Consider the following 21,712-nt stretch of genomic DNA (forward strand, 5'->3'; position numbering starts at 1 on the left):
AAGAATATCATTAAATAAAGAGCTTTATGCCAATAAAAAGATAATCCTCGCTTGACCCTCCCACTACGGGTAAAACGTACAAGGTCCATTCAAAAGGACAGGTCAAATTTAAAGTGAATTAGCATTTATTAGAAAGGTCTTAAGCTACACAAAATCCTCTTTGAAGATTTTTCTTTTCTCTTTAAAGATTTTTTGTGACAACTACAACAGGTGGTCTTTTTTGCCTTTGATCAGATTGATAACATAACGATTGAAGATTCCCACAGTCTATTCACTATTTTGGCAATACAAAACCCCTTTTTACACATTATGTATGATTAGGATAATGGTGGGTCTTCTTTACCTTTGAGCAGATTGATTTACGACAACGCAAACTTGTAGAAGCTATTCTGGCAATAATGGTATAGTGGTCCTGCGCTACACAAAACCCTCTTTACATCCGATTATTCATGATTGGATAACGAGTAGTAATTTTTATCCTCGAGGAGATCTATTTGCGATAAGGTAAACTAGTAGAAAGTTCACGACAACGGTTGAAGTTTCTTCCAGTCTCTTCACTATTTGGAAATAACAAACAGTGGAACCACAAAACGTTAATCCCCTCTACAGCCTTTTCTACTTCAACCTTTTTCTGTCAGTTAACAGTGTCTCATCAAAAATCGCTTATGCCACGTCGAGATTTCCTCATCGAGGCGTCCATTAGCTGCGTACTACGAAGTCAAGCAGCCTGTATAGACCATTCGACGAAAACGTTTTGAAAATTTGGACAGCCACAGAGCTCACGCAAAACGTCATTTTCATTCATTTAAATTTTCCGAGCTGGGTAAATCAGTTTTCTTGCATATGTCGGTTAATCCAGTCTCGATACTTCTCAGTTAGAGTGTACACTCCATACTTGCCAGGAAGTCCGCATCCTTGACCCCAGCTATTTATTCCACCAACGAACCACATTCCTTGGGAATTCTGACACATAAGGGGACCTCCGCCATCTCCATAGCATCTGTCTTCACCACCTTCATCGAACCCTGCACAAACCATACCTTCTTTCACAAGACCGGCGTAAGAACTGGCTCTGTTACAGTGTTGACGGGATACTACGGGCACTGTCTGTGACCTTAGTGGAGCAGAGCTGTGATGGAAACTGGATATGAATCCCCAACCTGCTATCGCGCAGGAGCTACCAGGCTGCACATCATCCTGACGAGGAAGGCATATCACATCCACTTTGTCATTAATCTCCACTGGCCTTTCGAGGTACACCAAAGCGATATCATTCTCGTTTGTGTTAGGTTTATACGAGGAATGAATATACAGTGCTTCAGCTCGTCTGTTTTGCTCGTAATTCTCGTTTCGCGTGAGATCAAACTCTCCAGCACGTGCAACCCATTGGGAAGGCTGCTTGAACCTACAAAGCAAAACCCAAGATTCAGGAGTATTATTCGAAATAGTACTGTCGACTACTGAAGGAACGGTCCGCCCGGCAAAAAATCTAGTACTGGGGGTGACTGTTCAACCTTTCAATTAACTGGTTCGACTAGCATATCATTTCTGATTACAGACAGGTTACTTACAATAATAAATAAAAGCAGAACGTTCGTGTCTAATCAGTCTCCCATTTGGAAGTAAGATTTTTTAATAAGAATCCCCTCTTTATAAAACCCCCTGAACGAAAGGGCTCGTAGACGTTTCCCTGCATCCTCATTAACTAACAAGTGACAACCACTTCGCTTTTATGTATACCTTTTGAAGCAGTGAGCTGCTGTGAGGACCCAACGAGGAGCGATGAGAACCCCAGCACACTGCTGGACAGATTGCCCCATTAGCAAGAGAGCCACCTGCCAGGGCCACTGTCCGGGCCACTGCCTGGACACACTTCCATCAAGTTGACTGGGAGGAGCGGCGTGCTTTCGAGTCCCACATCCTTAGAAAATAACAACAACAAAAAGATACTTTCTTGACTAACTTACTTCAAGTGACAACGAAATTAGCAGTCCCTACGGAGCAATTCATCACAAATACAAACATGATGCTGTCACATATTGTTACGCCACTGATATAGAACCAAAATATTGTATCGTTTCCTCGTGAAAAGCCAAACATTACTGAGTTTCAAATAGCAACAATTTTATCCGTTTATGGATTCAGTCATGTTTTTCTGTAGTTTCCTAGGTAAGAAGCACATTGCAATTAATACAGTGTATGTCGGTTAACGAATAATGAGGTATACAACAGACATACGTTTCTCTCCTTCATCGCCCTGATGAGTCTTGCCAGGACCATCGTGGTACGTCATGGCAACCTTGGTCTTTATCTCGCCAGATACCACATAACGCACCCACAGACCACTTCCAGAGGACTGTATCGGGGAGGGCAGCTTGCCTCCGCAGTATTTCCCTATCAGAGGAGCATGTTCAGTCAGGCCGTTCCTGACTTCCACATAGTCTTTGGTACAGGAAGGGTCGCTTCTTGAGAATTCGAAATCTGTGAATTTAAGAGTCACCGTTCCCTTATCCTTGGATGAGTTGACGTACCACTGGCAATCCTTTTTGTTTGGCGGATTTGATTCACCGCTCATCCGATGGTCACTTGTTATGCATTTTGTTAAAGCTTGTGATGGTTCTGTAGGCAGAGTAACAGCAAACAAGTAGTGAAAAGTTAATTTGCTTAATTGTATGCAGGGTAAAAATAAACTATATTAAAATAGTTTTTAATAGAATAAGCGATAAAGTGAACATGTAAATTGCCTATTGGCTAATCGCGATGTTGCCATGCGGCAAAATATCTTGTTTTAATTCTATCGCTTTCCCGTTTTTTTTTTTTTCTTATAGCCTACTAGATCTTTTAAGCTTACACTGATATATTTTTATTTCTTATCACGTGATTGTAATAATTTTGTAAATAGTTTTTTTTATTAGAGATATCCTGAATGTGATATAATAAAGTTATCTTATCTTATCTAAACTATCACGGTTGGTTGTATTATTACGGAACTCCAAGTCATTAAACCTCAGTAAGCAAATTTTTACAGTTTTTATAGGAACATTTTAGGCATTGGCGTTAATGGACAAAAATAGTATCATGGTCAGTGCATTTATTGCAATATCACGTTCAATACATTATCTTAATATAGAGAAGGGAGTGATGAATTCTTTTGCATTCAAACTATGTTCGCCTTAAACAAGTTAGCACTCGTCGCAGTGCTCAATGTCTCTTTTCAGTTCCATCCTGTAGGCCTTCAAAGTAGGCTACATTTTAAACCATTATATAAAAGAAGCCCACTGGTGAGAAACAAGGAGAACATAACTGAGGCTCGCACAACAACACAAACAAAAGGAAAGAAACGTAGGGAAATATGGCACCCATTACCTGCCAGACAACCATACAATTCTGCTCGCATAGAAACAAAGTTGTGTTTGATAAGGGGCCAAAATCGGACAGCGCTCGACTTAATGGTGTTGCCCAAAATGTGTGACACTACTGACATCCTGTCTTTATTGCCATGGAATATCTGCAAAACCAAGTAATACTCAGTGTGACTAAATTTGACGATTTTATCCGCTCCCAGAATTTCATTGAAATACATGATCATAGGTAATTGACACTTGTGTTTAAGGTATTTGAAAAGATGAGACTTAAATTGTACGTTAATTGAAGTGGAAAACAGTCCAGAAATGTGATGGAAGTTAACGCGGCGAGGAAGAGGTAATATTGCTTGGAAGGATACATTAATGCGGCGGTGGGGGTATCGAATTTGATCGATGGACTGATTTCGTTGATGATTATTGTAAAAAGATATGAAGTATGAATAATGAATAAATAAGGGTATATTGACAGATGTACAAAAACTGGTGTAGCGGTTCTAGCAACCGCACTATTGGCTCGATACCTCTTGATAGAACAATCCAACAAACAACAAAAACAATTTCCCTAGTCCTATTAAAAACAATAGCAGCTGCTATACTCGGAGCAAAAGAAACTAGCAGCTCTCCAAGATCTGCTAAGGATCTCAAAACTGAGGGTCATAAAGATAGGGCAAAAATTAAAAGTATTTCAAAGATGCATTGAAGATCGGAATTTCAGCGCTGTAAACGGAAAACTGAGTAAACAGGATGGGAGTCAGAAACTAACCATCCCATGCAGGTTATCACTTTAACAACCAAAAAATGAATGTCTTTTAAAAACTTGGATTAATTTCAAGAAACGTCAATTTCCTGTAATAAGGTATTTGGGCAATGTTATATTTGAATGATAAAGATGCATTTACTGACTGGTTACACTGACTGACTGGTTTCGTTTAACGAAAAGCAGCTGTCAAATTTTATTCATTTACTCGTGTATGTGGATCAAAGTCAAAGCTAAATAGCTTATGCAAATAATATGCGGTAATTGTGTTTGAACATTCTAGGCTCAGACGTAACTGTCGAATCGGTGACGATTTCCCCGTCATTTTTGATAGCTAATACAAAACAGTCGGGAGCTGCCTAAAATATCCGTCTTTGAAAGAGGAAAATATATTGCCTGAAAATGTAAAAAGCGATCACCTTGGTTTTCCAATGAACAGTTGAGCTGCTTACACGGTGAGGAATAGAATAATTCTGCCAAATTCCATCTTCACTTTTCCAAGACATTCGATACTTCTTTACCCACTGATCAATCGTCCCTCCATACCCTTGCGTTGCTATGCCTGTTACGATAAAAGGATCAATCAGGTTGACTTGAAGCCACGGGGCCCTGTCCTCGACACTAGCAGTCCAACCCTGAGGCCAGCGAGCCAAATTGAGTCTTGCTCTGTGTGCACCGAACTTTTCTTTATCGTCACTCCAAACAGACGATGCTGTGAATTGTCTGTCTTTTATGTTTCGGTCTTCTAGTCCAAGTGGTTCCTGACAATTATCTGACAAAAAATAGGGTTGAAAACATCAGTTTATTGTCGAGTAAGTAATACTTCGTGAAATGCGAAGCTAACAACGTCTAAGGGTTCACTTAGTTTTAAAGGGTTTTAGGTACACTCTGTTAATTCCATTATCCCACTATTTAGTTGAGAGCTGTGGCATTACAGCAAATAAAATTATATCAGCGTATAAAATTTGCACCAGCCCGTCAATCGTGGTGCTACAACTAAGAATAGCTTTTTCGAAAGAGATCATACTTGATATCGTTTTGCCGTTGTTTTACGATAAACCCGAAAAAGTTACACTGTAAATTCAAGATGCTTTTGGAGCAGCTTATAAAAAGTTGATATCTCAAAATAACATTAATTTTTACAACACCGGCCAGTGTATCAAGTAAGAGAAAAATACTAAACCGAGCAAAACAGAACAGGAGTGGATTTCAAATTTGAGCTCGGAACAGGCTGTTCAGAAATCAAACTTGCTATTCTGATGGAAGTCATGGAACTTTGAGCTTTTAACGGTTATTTGGTTGCTTTCACCACCATTGGTGGCCGTTTCTTCCTATTTCGAGAAAAATTACATAAGCAAGTTTTCAAGTTCCTGGCCATTCCTAAGAAAATCTATTGTTGCCAGTGGTTAGGGCTTCAATTTAGTTGTAAGGAGTGTCCATCTTATTGCAACCACTTGGACAACACATATTTTGGAAAAAAATGATCGCCATGTTTCCTTATTTTTTCTCTTTTTGCCAATAACTATTACTGTTCTAATGCATTATGTGGAGATTAAAAAAAAGTCACTACCTTCTTATAATACCCCTCAGTATTGATTGTTTACATGTGACGTCACGGCGGCCATGTTGGTGGACAGGAACAATAAGATTTTTCTCCTCTGGGAGTTAACTTCCAGTTTTATGCAAACTATGTGAACAAATTTTCTTTTGTTTTGTACACCAACATGGCGGCAATGCAAACCACCTATATCAGAAAGCTTATATCAAAATTATTCCATTATTACTATTATAAATCGAGGTTAAAGTAGTGGGATACCCTAGGATGTAGAAAATAGCAGTTTTGAATCGAGTGCTAACAGTAAATTCACGCGACTTTCTCAAACATTTACAGGTGAATACAAAACCAATCGTCACATCCTCGCACGCGTTTTCGCAGCGGCACCTGACACCAGTTTTGAATACATGTGTTTATCTCTGATTTGTTTTTGTTTGGTTTTGGTTTTACGGTACTCGTGAAAAATTACGTTTCTCGAGACGATCAAATTTGACCCAGGACTTGAGTGTGGCAACATCTTCTGAAACAAGCCGCCAAATGAGTGCCAAAAGTAACACATCAAGACCACTCTTGATGTCAAATCTAAAACACTGACAGTAGTAGTTATGGTCATGTTCACAATTTTTCGAAAAACACAGCAAATCCTAGCACAAATTTAGCGTAGAATGGACACTGTTTCAATGGCAGTTTTAAATCACTAGTGCTAACATGTATGGTGATTTAAAAATAAGGTGACGCTAAATTTCTATAGCAAATTTGCAGGCTTTTCCAGATAATATAATTGTGTCTTTATTTACACGCGTAAGTGAACATCACCGTAAAGAAAAACGGCACGCGCGCGTTCCATACTAATAGTAAGAAGGTATGCAACACGATTTACTCAGTAAACTGTGTTAGTAGTATTCTCATACACATTTTAACGTCACTACTAACGCTATATTATAACTTACCGAGTTTACATCCATATATCTCCATTCGAAGGCCTACGGCCCCTTTCCACTTTATTGGTCGGATAGACAGTTGTTTAGTTATAAAGGGCTCCTTCAGAACGTGACGTGCCACAGTATTATGATCACTGTTACCACCAAATACCTGATAAATAATAACAAAATAAGAAAACTTTTGACAGAAAAAAATAGACGGGCTGACAGACACAGAAAAGTACTGATTATTTACAAGGTTATTGCACATTGCAAATGGAAAATCCACTACATCTGGGAAATCCCATGCAGTTCTGGTAACCATGGTATTACCAATTATTATTTTCTCTCAATATCGTTTGCTGTTAAGATCCTTGCTGATAATACCTAAAGAATGCTCTGTAAATTACCACAATGAAGTAAAAACAAAAAAGGCTTGATGAATACCTTCACTTTGCCCTCCTCGCGGTAGTAGACTTCACTAGCCCTAATGTCAAGCCACACAACGAAGTAGCTTTCTACCCACTCATTGAAAACTGGATTACCATATCCTTGTGTTGCAATCCCAGTAATCACATAATCTGCATCTAAAGAGACCTTGAGCCATGGGTTTTCATCGCGAAGGTCGGCACTCCATCCTTGCGGCCACTTTTGGTTGTTAAGTCTTGCATGTTGCCGACCAAAAGTGTTTACACCCATCCAAACCGAAGAAGCCGAGAGTTGGCCATCTTTAATTTCGCCACTCTCAATTCCAAGAGCTCCACCACATTTTTCTAGAAAAATAAAATATAAAATGAGGACATGGTATAAACAAGAAATTATTTGATTTTTACTTGGATGTTGTTTTTTTATCATAAGCAACGCAGCGTCTCTTTTCGCTCTTGATCCGTTTAGTCACAAAGCTAACAACTTTACAACAACTGCCGCGCAGAAGGTTTCGAGCGGCCATTTTCAGTTGTCAACTTTTTTGCCACTGTTCAGTCAACAATTTATAGACAGGGGGTCAAAAACGACTTCAAATGAAACCAGTAATAATTATGAAGCATCGTTCAAAAGTTAAACAAGATGCCTATACTGGCATTTACGCGAGATGCTGTGGCTGATTCATTTATTCCAATTGTATGCTTCAAAGATTGATAAAACTATCCTTGCTGATGGAATGGTTTGAGTCACGATGATCGCGTTATGTTGTTCCCTTGAGTTACGCTTCTAAGGTTCTACCGGAGATGTCAACGTATCAATGACCTCTTCTCAAGTCCCGTTGTGTTCTAGAACTCTCAAACAAAGTACGATTCCTTCGCCAGGAACTCTGCAATTTCCACCGTTTTAAAGGTCAAGTGCTTCTTAGAAGTTATTCTTTCTATTTACCGCTTCAAAATTGTTTATCTCCCGTTTTAAAACGGCACACTTGAGTCCACAACATGTTAACAATATGGCACCAAATGTATGCTTCGCAGATTTATAAAACTATCCTTGCTAATGGAATAGTTTGAGTCACGAAGATCGTGTTACGTTGTTTCTCTTGTGTTACGCCACTCAGGGCTTCACCGAATATTTCAGAAATTCCATTACGATAACGTAAGCTTCTCAATGACCTCTTTTCAGTCTGCCATCGTGGTCTAAGACTGTCAAACAAAGCACGATTCCTTAGCCAGGAACTCTCCAATTTCCACCGTTTTAAATGTCGAGTGCTTCTTAGAGGTTATTCTTTCGATTTACCGTTTCAAAATGGTGAAATTTCCGTTTGAGAATGGCACACTTGAGTCCACAGCATGTTTAACAATATGGCGTACAAATTTAATCCGGTTTTAATGAATGAATCAAATGATGCTTTGACGTCACACAGGTAGGGGGTGAGTGGGTCCCCTCCCTCGCGATATACGCGACAAGAATGGATTTTGACTGGCCTGCTTTTGTTGAAGACAATCAGAACAATACATCCCGACTAGGAGAGGGGTGAGTTTAATGAATAAATTAATGTGCAGATTTGTAGCTACTACGAAGAAAAAAAAAAACAAGATGCCTGCTATACTGGCATATACGCGTGATGCTGTGGCTGATTCATTTATTCCAACTGTATGCTTCGCAGATTTATAAAACTATCCTTGCTAATGGAATAGTTTGAGTCACGAAGATCGCGTTACGTTGTTTCCCATGTGTTGCGCTACCTAAGGTTCTATCGGAAATATCGGAAATTCCGTTACGATAACGTAAGCGTATCAATGACCTCTTCTCAAGTCCCATCGTGTTCTAGAATTGTCAAACAAAGCACGATTCCTAAGCCAGGAACTCTCCAATTTCCAAGTTTTAAAGGTCGAATGCTTCTCAGAAGTTATTCTTTCGATTTACCGCTTCAAAATTGTTATTAAAACGGCACACTTGAGTCCACAACATGTTAACAATATGGCGACAGAAATCTAATACGAGATCAATGAATAAATCAAATGATGCTTTGACGTCACACAAGTAGGAATGAGTGGGTCCCCTCCCTCGCGATATACGCGACAAGAATGGAGTTTGATTGGCCTGCTTGAAGACAATCAGAACAATACATCCCGAGTAGGAGAGGGGAGAGTTAAATGAATATATTAATGTACAGATTTTGTGGCTACGACGAAAAAAAAGAAATCGACCCGTTTTTAGACACGGTATGCCCCTTAAGGCATCCCGCGAAAAAAGAAATCGACCCGTTTTTAGACACGGTATGCCCCTTAGGGCATCCCACGTAAAAAGAAATCGACCCGTTTTTAGAGTAAAAAGGTAGATCTCTTGATAACACCTTTAATTCGACCCACTAGAATCAAAATGTCCCAAATTTCACATTAAATAAATAGTATTAGCTACCCACGTCTTTAGAGTCGTTTTTGCTATTAATCAGCAATTATTTCCAAGGTTGAAAATCTATAATAGTATTAATCTCATTAAAGAAATGTATGCGTGAATGTTGAAAACTGAACCCAATAACTGAAATTTGAGCTGTATTCCCAACCCTGCTGTAAAATACGGATCGAGGGGAAAAACTCAGCCCGCAGCTTACAGTACGGACCTAGAACTTAGTTGTTTTTGGTATCAATAATCTCGTGACCTTTCTGCTTAAAGTGCGCCTAACCCCCAAATTTTTTTCGCTTAAATTAATCTTTGCACCTGTTCGAAACGCAATGGGCCTTTTTGCGCCTTTTTTGAACCAAATCTTGAATTTTTATAGGCTGTAAAAGTTACGAAATCTAGCTATCATCTGTCCCATGACCGAGCTAGTAAGGGGCATGGGTTTATTCCTTACATGACGTCACAAACTGCTTTGCATGCATTTTCACAAAGACTCAATACAATGCAAATCAGTTTGTGACGTCAAGTATGAGGAATAGACCCATGCCCCTTACTAGCTCGTTCATGGGGCAGATGATGGCTAGATTTCGTAACTTTTACAGCCTTTAAAAAGTCAAGATTTGGTTGAAAAAGGCGCCAAATAGCACAATATGTTTCGAACAGGTGCAAAGATTTATTTAAGAGAAAAAACGTGTAGGGGTTAGGTGCACTTTAACCCTTTTTTGACATCTAAAGTAAACTGATTTCGATTATTAGAACGATTTTCAACTGAGTGTCGAAAGTAATTCGTATTTGCTTTGGTGTGGCTTTACCGCGCTCTGTGATTAATTCGCAAAAACTCGCGCGAATTTCTCAACCAATCAGATGCAAAACCAAAACCAACCGTGAGTTGCTCGCACGCGTTTTTCCGTTTTTGACGTAGGTTACATGTACACGTATTTCCTTCGAATTCGGATTGTTCTTTACGCTATTTACATCTGTTCTGATTGGCCACAGTAATAGTTTTGATTTTACGAATCTTAAAAGAAAACCGCTCCATACGAGACTAAACGAACACCATTACGGCTGTAACTTACTTGGGGGGTGAGGAAGAGGTTCTATGACGTTCGCATCTCCTACATCACCACCTTTAGGTTCCATCGGTTTCATCGCTTGTGCCATTGTAGTCCACGTGGCCTCAAAGCCCCTACTTCCTGTTCCATCTGAGTGATACCGCATCCACATTTTGTTCTTGGAGCCAATTACAACCATTGGTGCAGATTCACAATAACGTCCCAGCAGTGTGGAGGACTCCGATCCGCCGTCCCTCAACTCCACGTACTCAGAGGCACAGTTTTCATCATCGACCAGGTCAAATTCGTTGAAACCAATCGCAATTTTGTTCCCGTCGTACACTGACAAAATCCATTCACAATCAACAGGTTCGGACGAAGGGTTGGGGTAATATGGTGAGAAAAGATCACTGCTTGGTTTCGTGTAGTTTCCTCCACACTCTACGAACACAAAACAAAAATTCGCCGGTAAGAAGAACCGCATGATACATGACATTACACTCTTTTTTTTATTATTATTTTTTTATAAGAACGTCTAATTTTGAGGCTGAGGCTGAACGTTCTTATTATTGTTGGCAATTTGAGACTGAAAAGTTCTTAAGATGTTCTTAAGTTATCTTTTATAGTATTTCAATAAATCTATGCGGACGTGATCAAGACACCTATTATTTGGGTTAATTGGACAATATAGACTTGATTTTTTCATGTATTATTTCATCTGTGTTTATACTGCTCATTTTCAAAATATTTGGTTGGAATAAAAATTTTCTTAACTGACTCTCAGCCTGGGTAATGTTCTTAGAATGTTCTTAAATTTTAGCTAAATCTTAGCCTCAACGTTCTTATAAAAAGGTTCTTATAAAAAAAAAGAGTATATACATTATGACAGGAACCAGTCTTGCTCTGCTTCCAGGGAACTGTTTCATTCTAAAAGGAACGTGGTATTGGGAAATTGTGCTTCTTTATGCGGATTTCTTCTTCTTTGCCGCATTCCAAAATAAAGATTATTGTCTTGAGATGCCACTTTTTCACTTCTGATAACTATTGCCGGCTAGAATACATATTTCTATTCCAGATGCCTGGGCTCCGAAGCACCTATTAAGTGGATTTGTCGTCATTGTTACCCAGCCGTGTAAATCACCATCGTCATCAAAATCCATTTTTCTAGTATATGATTTATCCAGCCCAGTTCAAACATTTGTTTAGAATTTCCATTTAACAAATAGATTCCATTTTGCCATGCGTCTGTTCAGTTACAGATCACTGACAGATGTCGTCAAATGTGGTAACAAAAAAGTGGCACACGAGCCGTAAAGCAAGAGTGCCACTGACATTCTTATCACATTTTAACGTCTTCTGTGATCGAATGTATCGAACAATGGCGTTCCTAACTATTCATGACAAAGTGTGCTCACACTTTCTAGTTCCCACTGAATATATGTGGTAAATTGAAAGTGACATAAACGTAAACGGAGTGAATTTCCATTCCATGAAAAAAGGGGCTTGAATAAATGAAATAAATTGAAAATAAACTCACTTCTAATTTCGCCCGATGGAAATTTTTTCGACGTTGTGGGAGATGGAGTGTTATCAATAAGTCCGGGCTGAGCATACCAGTAAGCTTCAAATCCCTTCTTTGTCTTGGTAGTATCTGACTTAAACAAAACTGTCATCACATTGGAGTTTGACTCTACTAGACTATCGCTTTCGTTACCACAGAATTTTCCAAGGGCAATTGGAGAGGAGGGGGGTCCACCCATCACAAGAACGAAATCATACTGGCAGCTCGTGCTCTTCTCCAGTTGGAAATCAGTAAACTCCAAGGTTATTTTATATTGCGGTGGTAGTTCGATAACCCACTGACACATTACATTTTCAGGATAGTTCCCGGGGTATTGCGGGCTCTGCATTACACCAGACATCTTGGTGAAGGTACCTCCACAAACTACAAAAGAAGGGCAAAAAAGGATTAATTTGCTCCTCTGTCATTGATCTTTAAAAACTACCATTAGAGATGTATAAAAAATGTAGCGCTTTCACGCTTAATGATAACACCAAATAATTAGAAAGTAGGAATAATCCTGACCCGCACATAATTTGAATGTTGTTGGCTGTGTACTAATGCCTGTCATTATGGACTGTTTGGACGTTGTTTCTATCTTACAAGTATTAAAAAGATACACGTTAAATAAAATCCTTTCCTTGGCTATCCTAATGCTATGAACAGGCTTCCTGCCGGGGAATGAGACGAATGAAAATCGGCGTTTTTCCAGCACCCTATTCTCTAATAAAGACCATGTTCACAGGCAATCGTTCGCAGTTCGCGCGCATGCCACTGCATGCATAACGACAGCAGCAGCGGCAGCAACAACAACAAAACGTAATCGCAACTAGCCAAGTAACAAAACACAGCGATCCAATCAGAACTCAAGCAAAGGCACGTATACAACTGGTGTCAAGCGTAGTTTTTTTTTTCTTTTTTGCAATTTTTTAACAACTAAAACTGCTGAATTGTTAAAATGGCCACTGGTGTCTACAAAGCCATCCATGGGTATAAAGTCCCTAGAGGAATAGGTGAGCTATTGCATGAACGATCAACTAATTATAATCTGAGAGGAAAACACATCCTCGAGCTACTCAAAGTGAATACAACCACCTCTGGACTTAAATCCTGGAGATACACCGCAGCTAAGATTTGGAACGCTCTTCCGGATCAGTTCCGTGCCGCTAACAGTATTGGATCATTTAAAAACTTAATGTCCAAGATGGATTTATTAAACCTTATATTCTAATTGCGCAAATACATGTAAATACATATTGCTCAGTTGTAATATCACTATGTAATGATCTTGCGATCCGCTCTTAGTTTTAATAATTTTTTAACTCTACATACAATTTTAAGCCATTCTCTCTATTTATTATCATTTTTAGTTAATTTATGTATTTATTTATTTTTTCGTGGTATGTCTGTAAAGTAGCTGATTAGCTAAGAACATTTACCACGTAAATAAAGGTATTGTATTGTATTGTATGTAAGAGATAAATACCGAGAACGGAAGTATTAATTCATATACATCCCGAGGGCCGTAGGCCCGAGGGATGTATATGGATTAATACCGACGTTCGAGGTATTTATCTGACTTATTTCATGAAATTATTCATGAAGGCGATCCTTTGTTCAAGGGGACAAACGGCGGCTAATTAGTACCGTCACACTTAGGTGAGAAACGGAGAACAATAGAAGCAACCTGATGTGTGCGTTTCTCGCAGTACTGCTAATGTAAATGAGGGATTTATCTGTATAAATCCCTCGTTTCAGTTAGTTTAATATTCATGAAGTATGTAAGTTAAATAAAGGATGTTGAATAACAAAAGAAAATGTGTGATTCATGAAATAATAACAAATAGAACTCAGCAGTTGCAAATCTAAAGCAATAAGATAATAACTTTTGGAAGACAAATGAAAACCGCTTTAAATAGATATATCAAAATAAGATTGTGCAACTTGTATTTGTAAAGTTTACTAGCTCTTACTGTACCTATGTTGTTTCCATCTGGTCCTACTGGTCCGGGAGGAGGTGACGGTCTTTTAATTGAATGCCACCTAAGAACAAACCCCCGTTTGGGAATTAGGCCATCTGAGTAAAACTTTATGTAGATGGAGTTTTCAGACGATTTGACAGGAGAAGGAACCTTATCCCCACAGAACTTGCCAAGTAAAGATTTCTGTGGTCCATCACCGTCTCTTACTTCCAGATAGTCATAACGGCAGTTAGAGTGTTTCTCGAGTTCAAATTCTCTGAACTGTAATCTAACGTTTTTGCCATTTGGTACGAAAATGATCCATGTGCACTCCTTGTTTAGCGGATACTGATTTGGGAAACCTGGGCTCATAACTTCTCCATTTTCTCCAGTAAGGACACCTCCACACTCTAAAAAGTAAATGAGACGACAATCCTGTGTTAGGATCAATCACAAAAGTGACAGTAACGGCACACTATAAATTACCACTAAATGTGATTAAACGTTAAATTAATAACAGCAATTGTTGTAATCTTTGTAGTCAATAGAATCATTTTAGTTTTTAAATTTTAATTTTATCTTGTACATAAGCTAAACAGGATCTCCCATATTCGTTAATTTTAATCACTTTCTTGTAAATATCTAACTTTTACTAGTACGATATTTTATTAGTGTCCCCAATTAGTCTACCTAGGCTAAATACATCGACACTTTTAATAAAGGTTTTACTTTACTTACTTAGGAATTCTAAACTTTACCTAGAATTAATAAGAATTATCATCAGCAACATAGGGTTACATAGTTTTTCACGTGAGAAAAAGGAACTTTTATGTTTCAAATTGTTAAGGTTAGTGTGAATTGTTATTAAACGTAAGCGTTACTTAACTAATGGATCCCTTGTTCCTATTTTGCAAAGTTAGTAACACTAAGTAGTCCTTGTCTTGTAAACCTCTGTAATTCATTTTCTCAAGGTTATTTCAGTAAACGATCTATCCATCCGGCATCAATCTGTGTGTGTGTTTCCGTCTGTCTGTCTATTTATCGATCTATGAGAAAGTAGTATTATACCAGTTATGTCTTTCCATTCACAAAAAAGGAAAGCATCAACCTAACACCTTGAGTACAACTGATTCTTGCGAGACACAAATCTCGAAAATAAAGCAGAGGGTTCATTAGAGATTCTGATATCGAAAAATGAGATTAATACTAACCATTTGGTGACGATGTGGTGGAAGCCAGGGTAGTAGATACTGGGATAGTGGTAATGGTAGTGGTAGTGGTAGTGGGAGGTTGCGTGCTAGGAGTGGATGCACGCGAAGAGGAGGTGCTGTGTGATACTCTTCTCCATGAAGCCCTAAACCCCTTTTCACTAACTGTGCCGTCAGACTTAAGTCTTATCAACAGCGAGTTACCAGTTGAGCTTATCGGTCCGATAATCTTGCTTGAACAAAACTTCCCAATCAGTGGCGAATCAAGGCTGCTGCCGTCTCTAATGTCTACGAAGTCATACCCACAAGCTGTACCAGAATTTTCCAAATGAAAATCGTTGAACTTTAGCTCAATAGTGTCTCCAGGGACTGTGACTATGGTCCACACACACTGGACGTTGATAGGGTACGATTTGGGATAATTCGGTGATGTAAAGACTCCGTCTTCACCATTCATCTGACCACCACACCCTGAAATAAATCACCTGCACCTCAGTACGGTCACCAGATAGTGCTGATAGAATCAATTGGAAGAATTTGAATTTGTCCAGATATTCAAATCCCAGTCAGTTCATCGTGCCGTTTATAACACGTACGCAGTGCGTTCTAGTGATTTTTGTGAACGTCATAGGATAGTTTCAGAAACACCGTGGGCGACATTTCAAGATTGTCCCAAATTAAACCAGTTCTTCACGTCTTCGTAAGTGCATGCACACGTGTCCTTTAGCTCAATTAGATCTGGCTTGCCAAAAGCAGCTGAAACTATCCCCCGAACTCATTCAGGTATTGACCTGAGAGGTTTTTAATTAAATTATGTCAAAGCCCAGGGAAAGGCCAGTGTAGTTCCAAAGTCGGAATACGAATTATCCTGCAATATCACATACACCTCATCTTGGGTAATCACGTTTCCGAGGTTTCTTTCCGTTTTGTAACGGTAATAAACTAACAGTCTATAAGCTATTGGGAAAAAAAAGAGGAAAGGAAAAAAGAAAACATTCTTGTTTTAGTTACATTAATTTTCACCAAGAAAGGTCCTGGACTGGCTCTGAGAAGAATTCGTTTTATGATTTCCACAATGACTTCACTTTCTTTCTTTTTTCTTTCAAATATTTGGTCCATATTTGCAGGTTTAAATGAGACAAATATACAAAACTACAGCAAAAATATGCCATAGTAAATGTAAGCAAGAAAGTACAGTATTTGAAAAAGAGTAGTTTTTGTTCTGACAGCAGGTAATTGGCAATGATTTTGACTTCCCCGTTACTGACCCAAGAAGTACAGCACAATGAAGTTAGTCTTAGAAACCATTCTGTTGCAAATCTAGCAAATGTAGTTGAACTGAAAATAAGACCAACCTTTCAGTGAAGTTGGAGTAGGTGAAGGTATAGTCTCTTTTGTCGTCACTGATGCTGTACGGGTTGCAGACTTTTCAGTTGTCCAGACTGCCTTGAAGCCCTGTGCTGTAGCGGAAGAATCCGAGCGGAAACCAATCCAAAGATAATTCTCAGTGGATGTAATGGTGGCTGGTCTACTTGTGCCACAAAACTTTCCAATCATCGTGTCCTTCGACGACAAACCATCCCGTATCTGGACGTAATCATACTTGCAAACTGCATTGTCTTCGAGTGCAAACGACTCAAAAGAAAGCACTACTTTATCTCCAGGTTGGACTTCTATTATCCATGCGCACATTTTATCCACAGGGTAATCAAGAGGAAAGTTTGGTGTCTGAATACTCCCACTTTCCCCCTTCTCAAGCCCGCCGCAGTCATCTGAAATGTAAAATAGGCGATGAATCCTCAATAGTGAACGATAGCCAGCAGAGGCGGCTAAAAGCGCGCCCGAACGAATTTTAACGCTTCCACCAAAAAAAAAAAAAAAAAAAAAAGAACGGCTGCAGCGCAAGCTAAGTTTTCGAACAATATGTTTTATCAGCTAGGGAAACAAGTTTCCTTTTTCGTTAGAAATCCGGTTTCCCGTTTTCGGAATTTAACTGAACCAGTAGCATTTAATTGGCCTTGCAGATTTCAGTGATTGAGGAGTATTGGCTAGTTTCGGACAACTTCTGCTGGCACAGTGTTCCAGAAAAGAGGTCTTAGGTCAAAAGTATGATGACAGAAGCAACATAACTCGACTGACAAATTTAAAACTGTTAACGACTAACGATCGATTGTCGAGAGAGATCACAGACTTTCTCAGTTACTTTCTTATTTACTTTCAGATTCATTTCAGCCTTCACAAGAATCTGATTTATTTAGGTCAAGTTCTCTTGGGGCAAACATTTTGGGGTATTTCATCAGGGGTAGAAATAGTCGTTGTCTTGAAGTGGAACTATGAGACTACAAGCAGTATTAATTGTAAGACTGTGTACAGCTTTAGATTACTACCAGTCCCTGGTTTGATAGACGAGAGAGCAAACTATAAAGAATTGAGCGAACCAAGAAACACAAAGCGCGTGTGGTTGGCTCGTTCAAGTTTATTTGCTCTTCAAGGATAAGTTGTTTTCTGTGTTCTTTGCGCTTTTTAGCACAGTATGCTGAGAATGCAATAATTATGTCCAAAACTGATCTTAAACAGATATAGAAAGAAAGACAAGAGCCTTAAAAAATTAATCAATGCATTTTTGACGGCCAAAGAGTAATAAGTAGGGAACAATAACACGCCAGGAAGGCAGTTGGGCAAGAAGAACAAAGTAAAGTAAATTGAAACAACCTCATAGAGATTCAAATAATTAGTAACATTTACCGGCTCAACCATTAACAGTAATAGGGGATTGTTTGTGAAAACGGACACCAAGGCGACAAGCCTGGCCTAATATGATAAACGAACTTGACAAAATCATAATTACGGCTACGTTTACAAAACCTGGTGAACTCTACCGCTATAGTCTGCAAAATTTGTTTACATATTTTAGTTACCACCAACCGAGATCAGAGATCAACATACAACATACTGATATAACTACAACGAGTGCAAGGTTTTCTAGGCCTTTCTCGTTCTGTTTAATCATGGCTTGGTGCTAATTTTTCTTTTTCCATGCACCAGATAAAAGAAGTGAGCTAATACGCTAATTGAGTTTATGCCCGCCTTTTATCAAGCCATTTAAAGGGCTTAAACACTAAAACAACTTTTGAGATAAACAAGATTTTAGCGGTAATTAACTATATTGATGATGCATGCATGCTAACACTGTGTGGAATTAGAAAGGAAAGTTGACCACACAGGAGGAATTTAAGGCAGTTCACTTCAAAAAAAAAAACTGCTTTCTAAGTTGGCATTCCAGCCTCAATACATCAAGGTTCCGACAATTCGTCTGTGGGGTGATAACCTTATTAATATCTAAATTTTCTACAGATTTTAGGGTTCTCGGCACCCCAAAAAGAACAATAGTCTCAGAGAAGTGAAAGTGTTGTTCAAGGCATGAGAACTATCATGTTTTTCTTACATTCAAAGTTTTCCAGTTGCAGGAATTATCAAGCAAGTGGCTGACTACAAGGAGTTCGTTCCGAATCTCGCAACAATAGCTTGACCACAAAGCGCCCGGCATCACGGATGCGACTGCAACTAAACATGTCAATCAGTCAATATTATCAGGCTATTGTATCACGCCTCTGCTGTTGACATTCTACTCTATTTACGGCGACAAATTGTATCAACACCTTTTAGTGATTTACGTTCACGGAAAACTTCGCCGCCGTGAACACGAAAACATGAACAAATACATCTCATGATTACTTAATTAGGTGCTAAAAACTAACTACTCGACGTACTTACCAACGAGCTGTGCTTGGCCACCTATAAGGGAATAATTAAATAAAGATAAGTTAGTGACAATCTCATGGCGAGTTCAGAAATTAAAATGCGCTGCGATTTAATACTTCAGTCTGGCATAGTCTAGTCGTGACGGGTTATCGTGAATATGACTTTGATTTCCTTAGCAATGGAAGTCAAGTTATTGACGTTTCATTTATGGCCTGAAGACAGACAGCAATACACGTGAACGCAAGCCTATTAAATTTCTCTTGTGGATTGCTCAACGAATGACGCCCTCGAGAGCAATAGATTGATGGACTTAGTCAGGAGATCGAGATAGTAGCTCCCCTAATACATTAGTACTTCAAATGAGCCGAGGGTACGCGGTGACGTAGAAAATTTATGTTTCTAAAACCTCAGCAAACGCACTGTTGGGTTAGTTCAGAGATAAAAAGGCGAGTATTTTTTATTTTGGTTATAAACTCAGGGCAAGTCAACTGAGCCATTCTTACACTTTCGGATGTCGACACCCGAGACTTTTAAATCTACACAAGTTGAACAAACGACAGATTCATTTGTTCATAAAATGGGTCGTGCGACTCGTGCTGCTGCACATTTTAATCCAAAGTTTGAAGTTGTATGATAGAGTCTAGATAAATTAATATTTCTAAGAGAATGAATAGCTTACCTGGCATGTCAACAACTAAGCCAGAGTTGACAAGCAGAAATAGAATACAGACTTGTCGCTGCATGTTCTTAAAAATGCCAGTGGAATTCAGGAGACAACGAAAGAATGCTAGGAGTGAACCCGTCTGTATTTATGCAGATGCTCACTGAAGCAGAAGAAGCTTGAGGTCCCTCTGGTATTCTCACTTATATTAATCAGGCGGAAAGTTTCATTGACCTTCTAACACGAACGCGCCGTGCAGCCAATCACAGCAGCGGAAGCATAAAAGAGATTCTCTTTGAAATAAAAGACACTTGGGTGGGAGTCAATATAATTTACATAAGAAAACACTGTCCACATCGGAGCGGAAGCGCACTTTCGAGAGAATATTCTTCAATGGTCGAAAAGTTATGCCTTTGGATCTTTATTCTACGTTCATAATACTCTCAACAAGGATGCCACTCGTTACCCGAAACGGTTGTTTAACATTAAAAGTAACAGACCATGCGTAAAACTTTACAGGATAAATTTACATGTAGGTGACTGCTATTTGTGGGCTTTTTCTGTGGTGAAAAATAGTACTTCTATTTTTTTAAACACACAAGATTTAGAAAAAAATAAGTAAGGCGCGACAGGAAGTGCTTATTTTCCTCTCTGGTTGAAGCTTAGTACCATCGACGACTGCCACATTGCAAAGGGATCGAAAACAAAGCTTACCACCAGATAACAAGAGATTTGTGACAAGTTCAGTAGCCAACATTTACCTTTCTATCGTGGCCACAGTTACTGCCACTACACGAAAAAGTAAACATTAGTCAACAAGGAGCAAGAAGAACCTCAAAGCATGGACAGGTAAACATTTTTGCAACCACAGTTTCAGCAACTTTGGTAAAATGTTGACAAAGAATGAGCATTCCCTGATTGACAGGTAGTAAATTAGTTTCCGTTGAATAAAGTTTGAAAACGTTCCAACCTTTTAGGACATTCAAAAACAAGCCCGACAAAACCTCGAGCGCTTATGATTATTAGTAAACATGTTGCTAGTTTGTGATCCCCAGCACTGAAACAGGTTTAAATGTTTCGTTCAGATTTCGACATCGCCGAATAGCTTTCTTCGCATTAAGACGAATGCGCAGACTAAGCCAGAATAAACGAGCTGTAATCCCGCAAACGATAACTATTCTTAAATATGACCGAAAGAACATCAAAAGTATCACACTCGCCCAAATGACGCCCAGCTTTTGACCATTAAGTTTGTTAATTTAATCGCATTTCCCTCCAGAAATCTTTGCTCGAGACGAAGCAGCAATGGGTGGGGTAAGAAAAGACATCATCATCTTCCGGTGGTTAAGGGCTTGTGAGCTCATCGCCTTAAAAAACGTAGACTGAGAGCAGGATTTACAATTTACACGCCAAAGGAGAAATGCTACACCCTAGATACAATTTACAATTAGGGAAAAAAATGGAGAAGGACGACATCACAGGCTCTTATTGTAACGAAGATATCGTATGGTACCGGGAGGGAGGGAGGGGGCGCTTATTACGTTTTTCTTTCAATAAACTATAACGTTATTTTGGCTAAATCAAATCATACGGAAAAAATCTATGATTATCCATGTAAATGTAATAAACATTAAACTTTATTCTGTGAATACCGCAGTCTCGGTATACGTACAGATGTACCGGTATGCATGTTTATAAAATGTCGATTTTTTTTACATGATCCTCGTCAGTGATATGCCTGACAGGCGATATGATATGTTGTACCTGAGAAGTTTACGGCATTTACAAAGAGCACGGCAATAGGGCAGAAATTAAAAGAACAGTTAATGCACATCAAAGAACTCTGCAAGTACATGGAGATAGAATCTAGAAATAACTGAAATTGACTCAGCGGAGAAGAAGCTGTTCTCACTGATGCCGGTGTAGCTGAAGTTTAAAAGATTATAAGATTGACAATAGAAACAGGCTTTCTTTGTGATATCTTTACCATTTAAGAACGTGAGGGGGGGTGCTTATTCGAGGGGAGCACTTATTTGCTATTTTGGTCGAGGTGGGCGCTTATTAGAGAGAGGGCGCTTATTAGA

General features: G+C 39.0%; 1 protein-coding gene across 1 annotated transcript; it reads right to left on the reverse strand.

The window, feature by feature from the left end:
- Nucleotides 1-107: 107 nt before the first annotated feature.
- Nucleotides 108-19,771, reverse strand: LOC146486355 (cubilin-like). The gene is made up of 14 exons (XM_085100418.1): nt 19,647-19,771; nt 18,980-19,000; nt 16,561-16,977; nt 15,209-15,676; nt 14,015-14,407; nt 12,013-12,420; nt 10,500-10,916; nt 7,045-7,370; nt 6,628-6,769; nt 4,542-4,894; nt 3,367-3,508; nt 2,239-2,619; nt 1,741-1,921; nt 108-1,405 (listed from the first exon to the last, which is right to left on the reverse strand). Exons 1-14 carry the CDS (start codon nt 19,708-19,710, stop codon nt 829-831), a joined length of 4,290 nt encoding a protein of 1,429 aa, XP_084956544.1. The 5' UTR covers nt 19,711-19,771; the 3' UTR covers nt 108-828.
- Between the last annotated feature and the right edge of the window lie 1,941 nt (nt 19,772-21,712).

Source organism: Pavona decussata, unplaced genomic scaffold (genome assembly GCF_977016875.1).
Source record: "Pavona decussata unplaced genomic scaffold, jaPavDecu1.1 SCAFFOLD_21, whole genome shotgun sequence".
NCBI classification, from domain to species: Eukaryota; Metazoa; Cnidaria; class Anthozoa; order Scleractinia; family Agariciidae; genus Pavona; species Pavona decussata.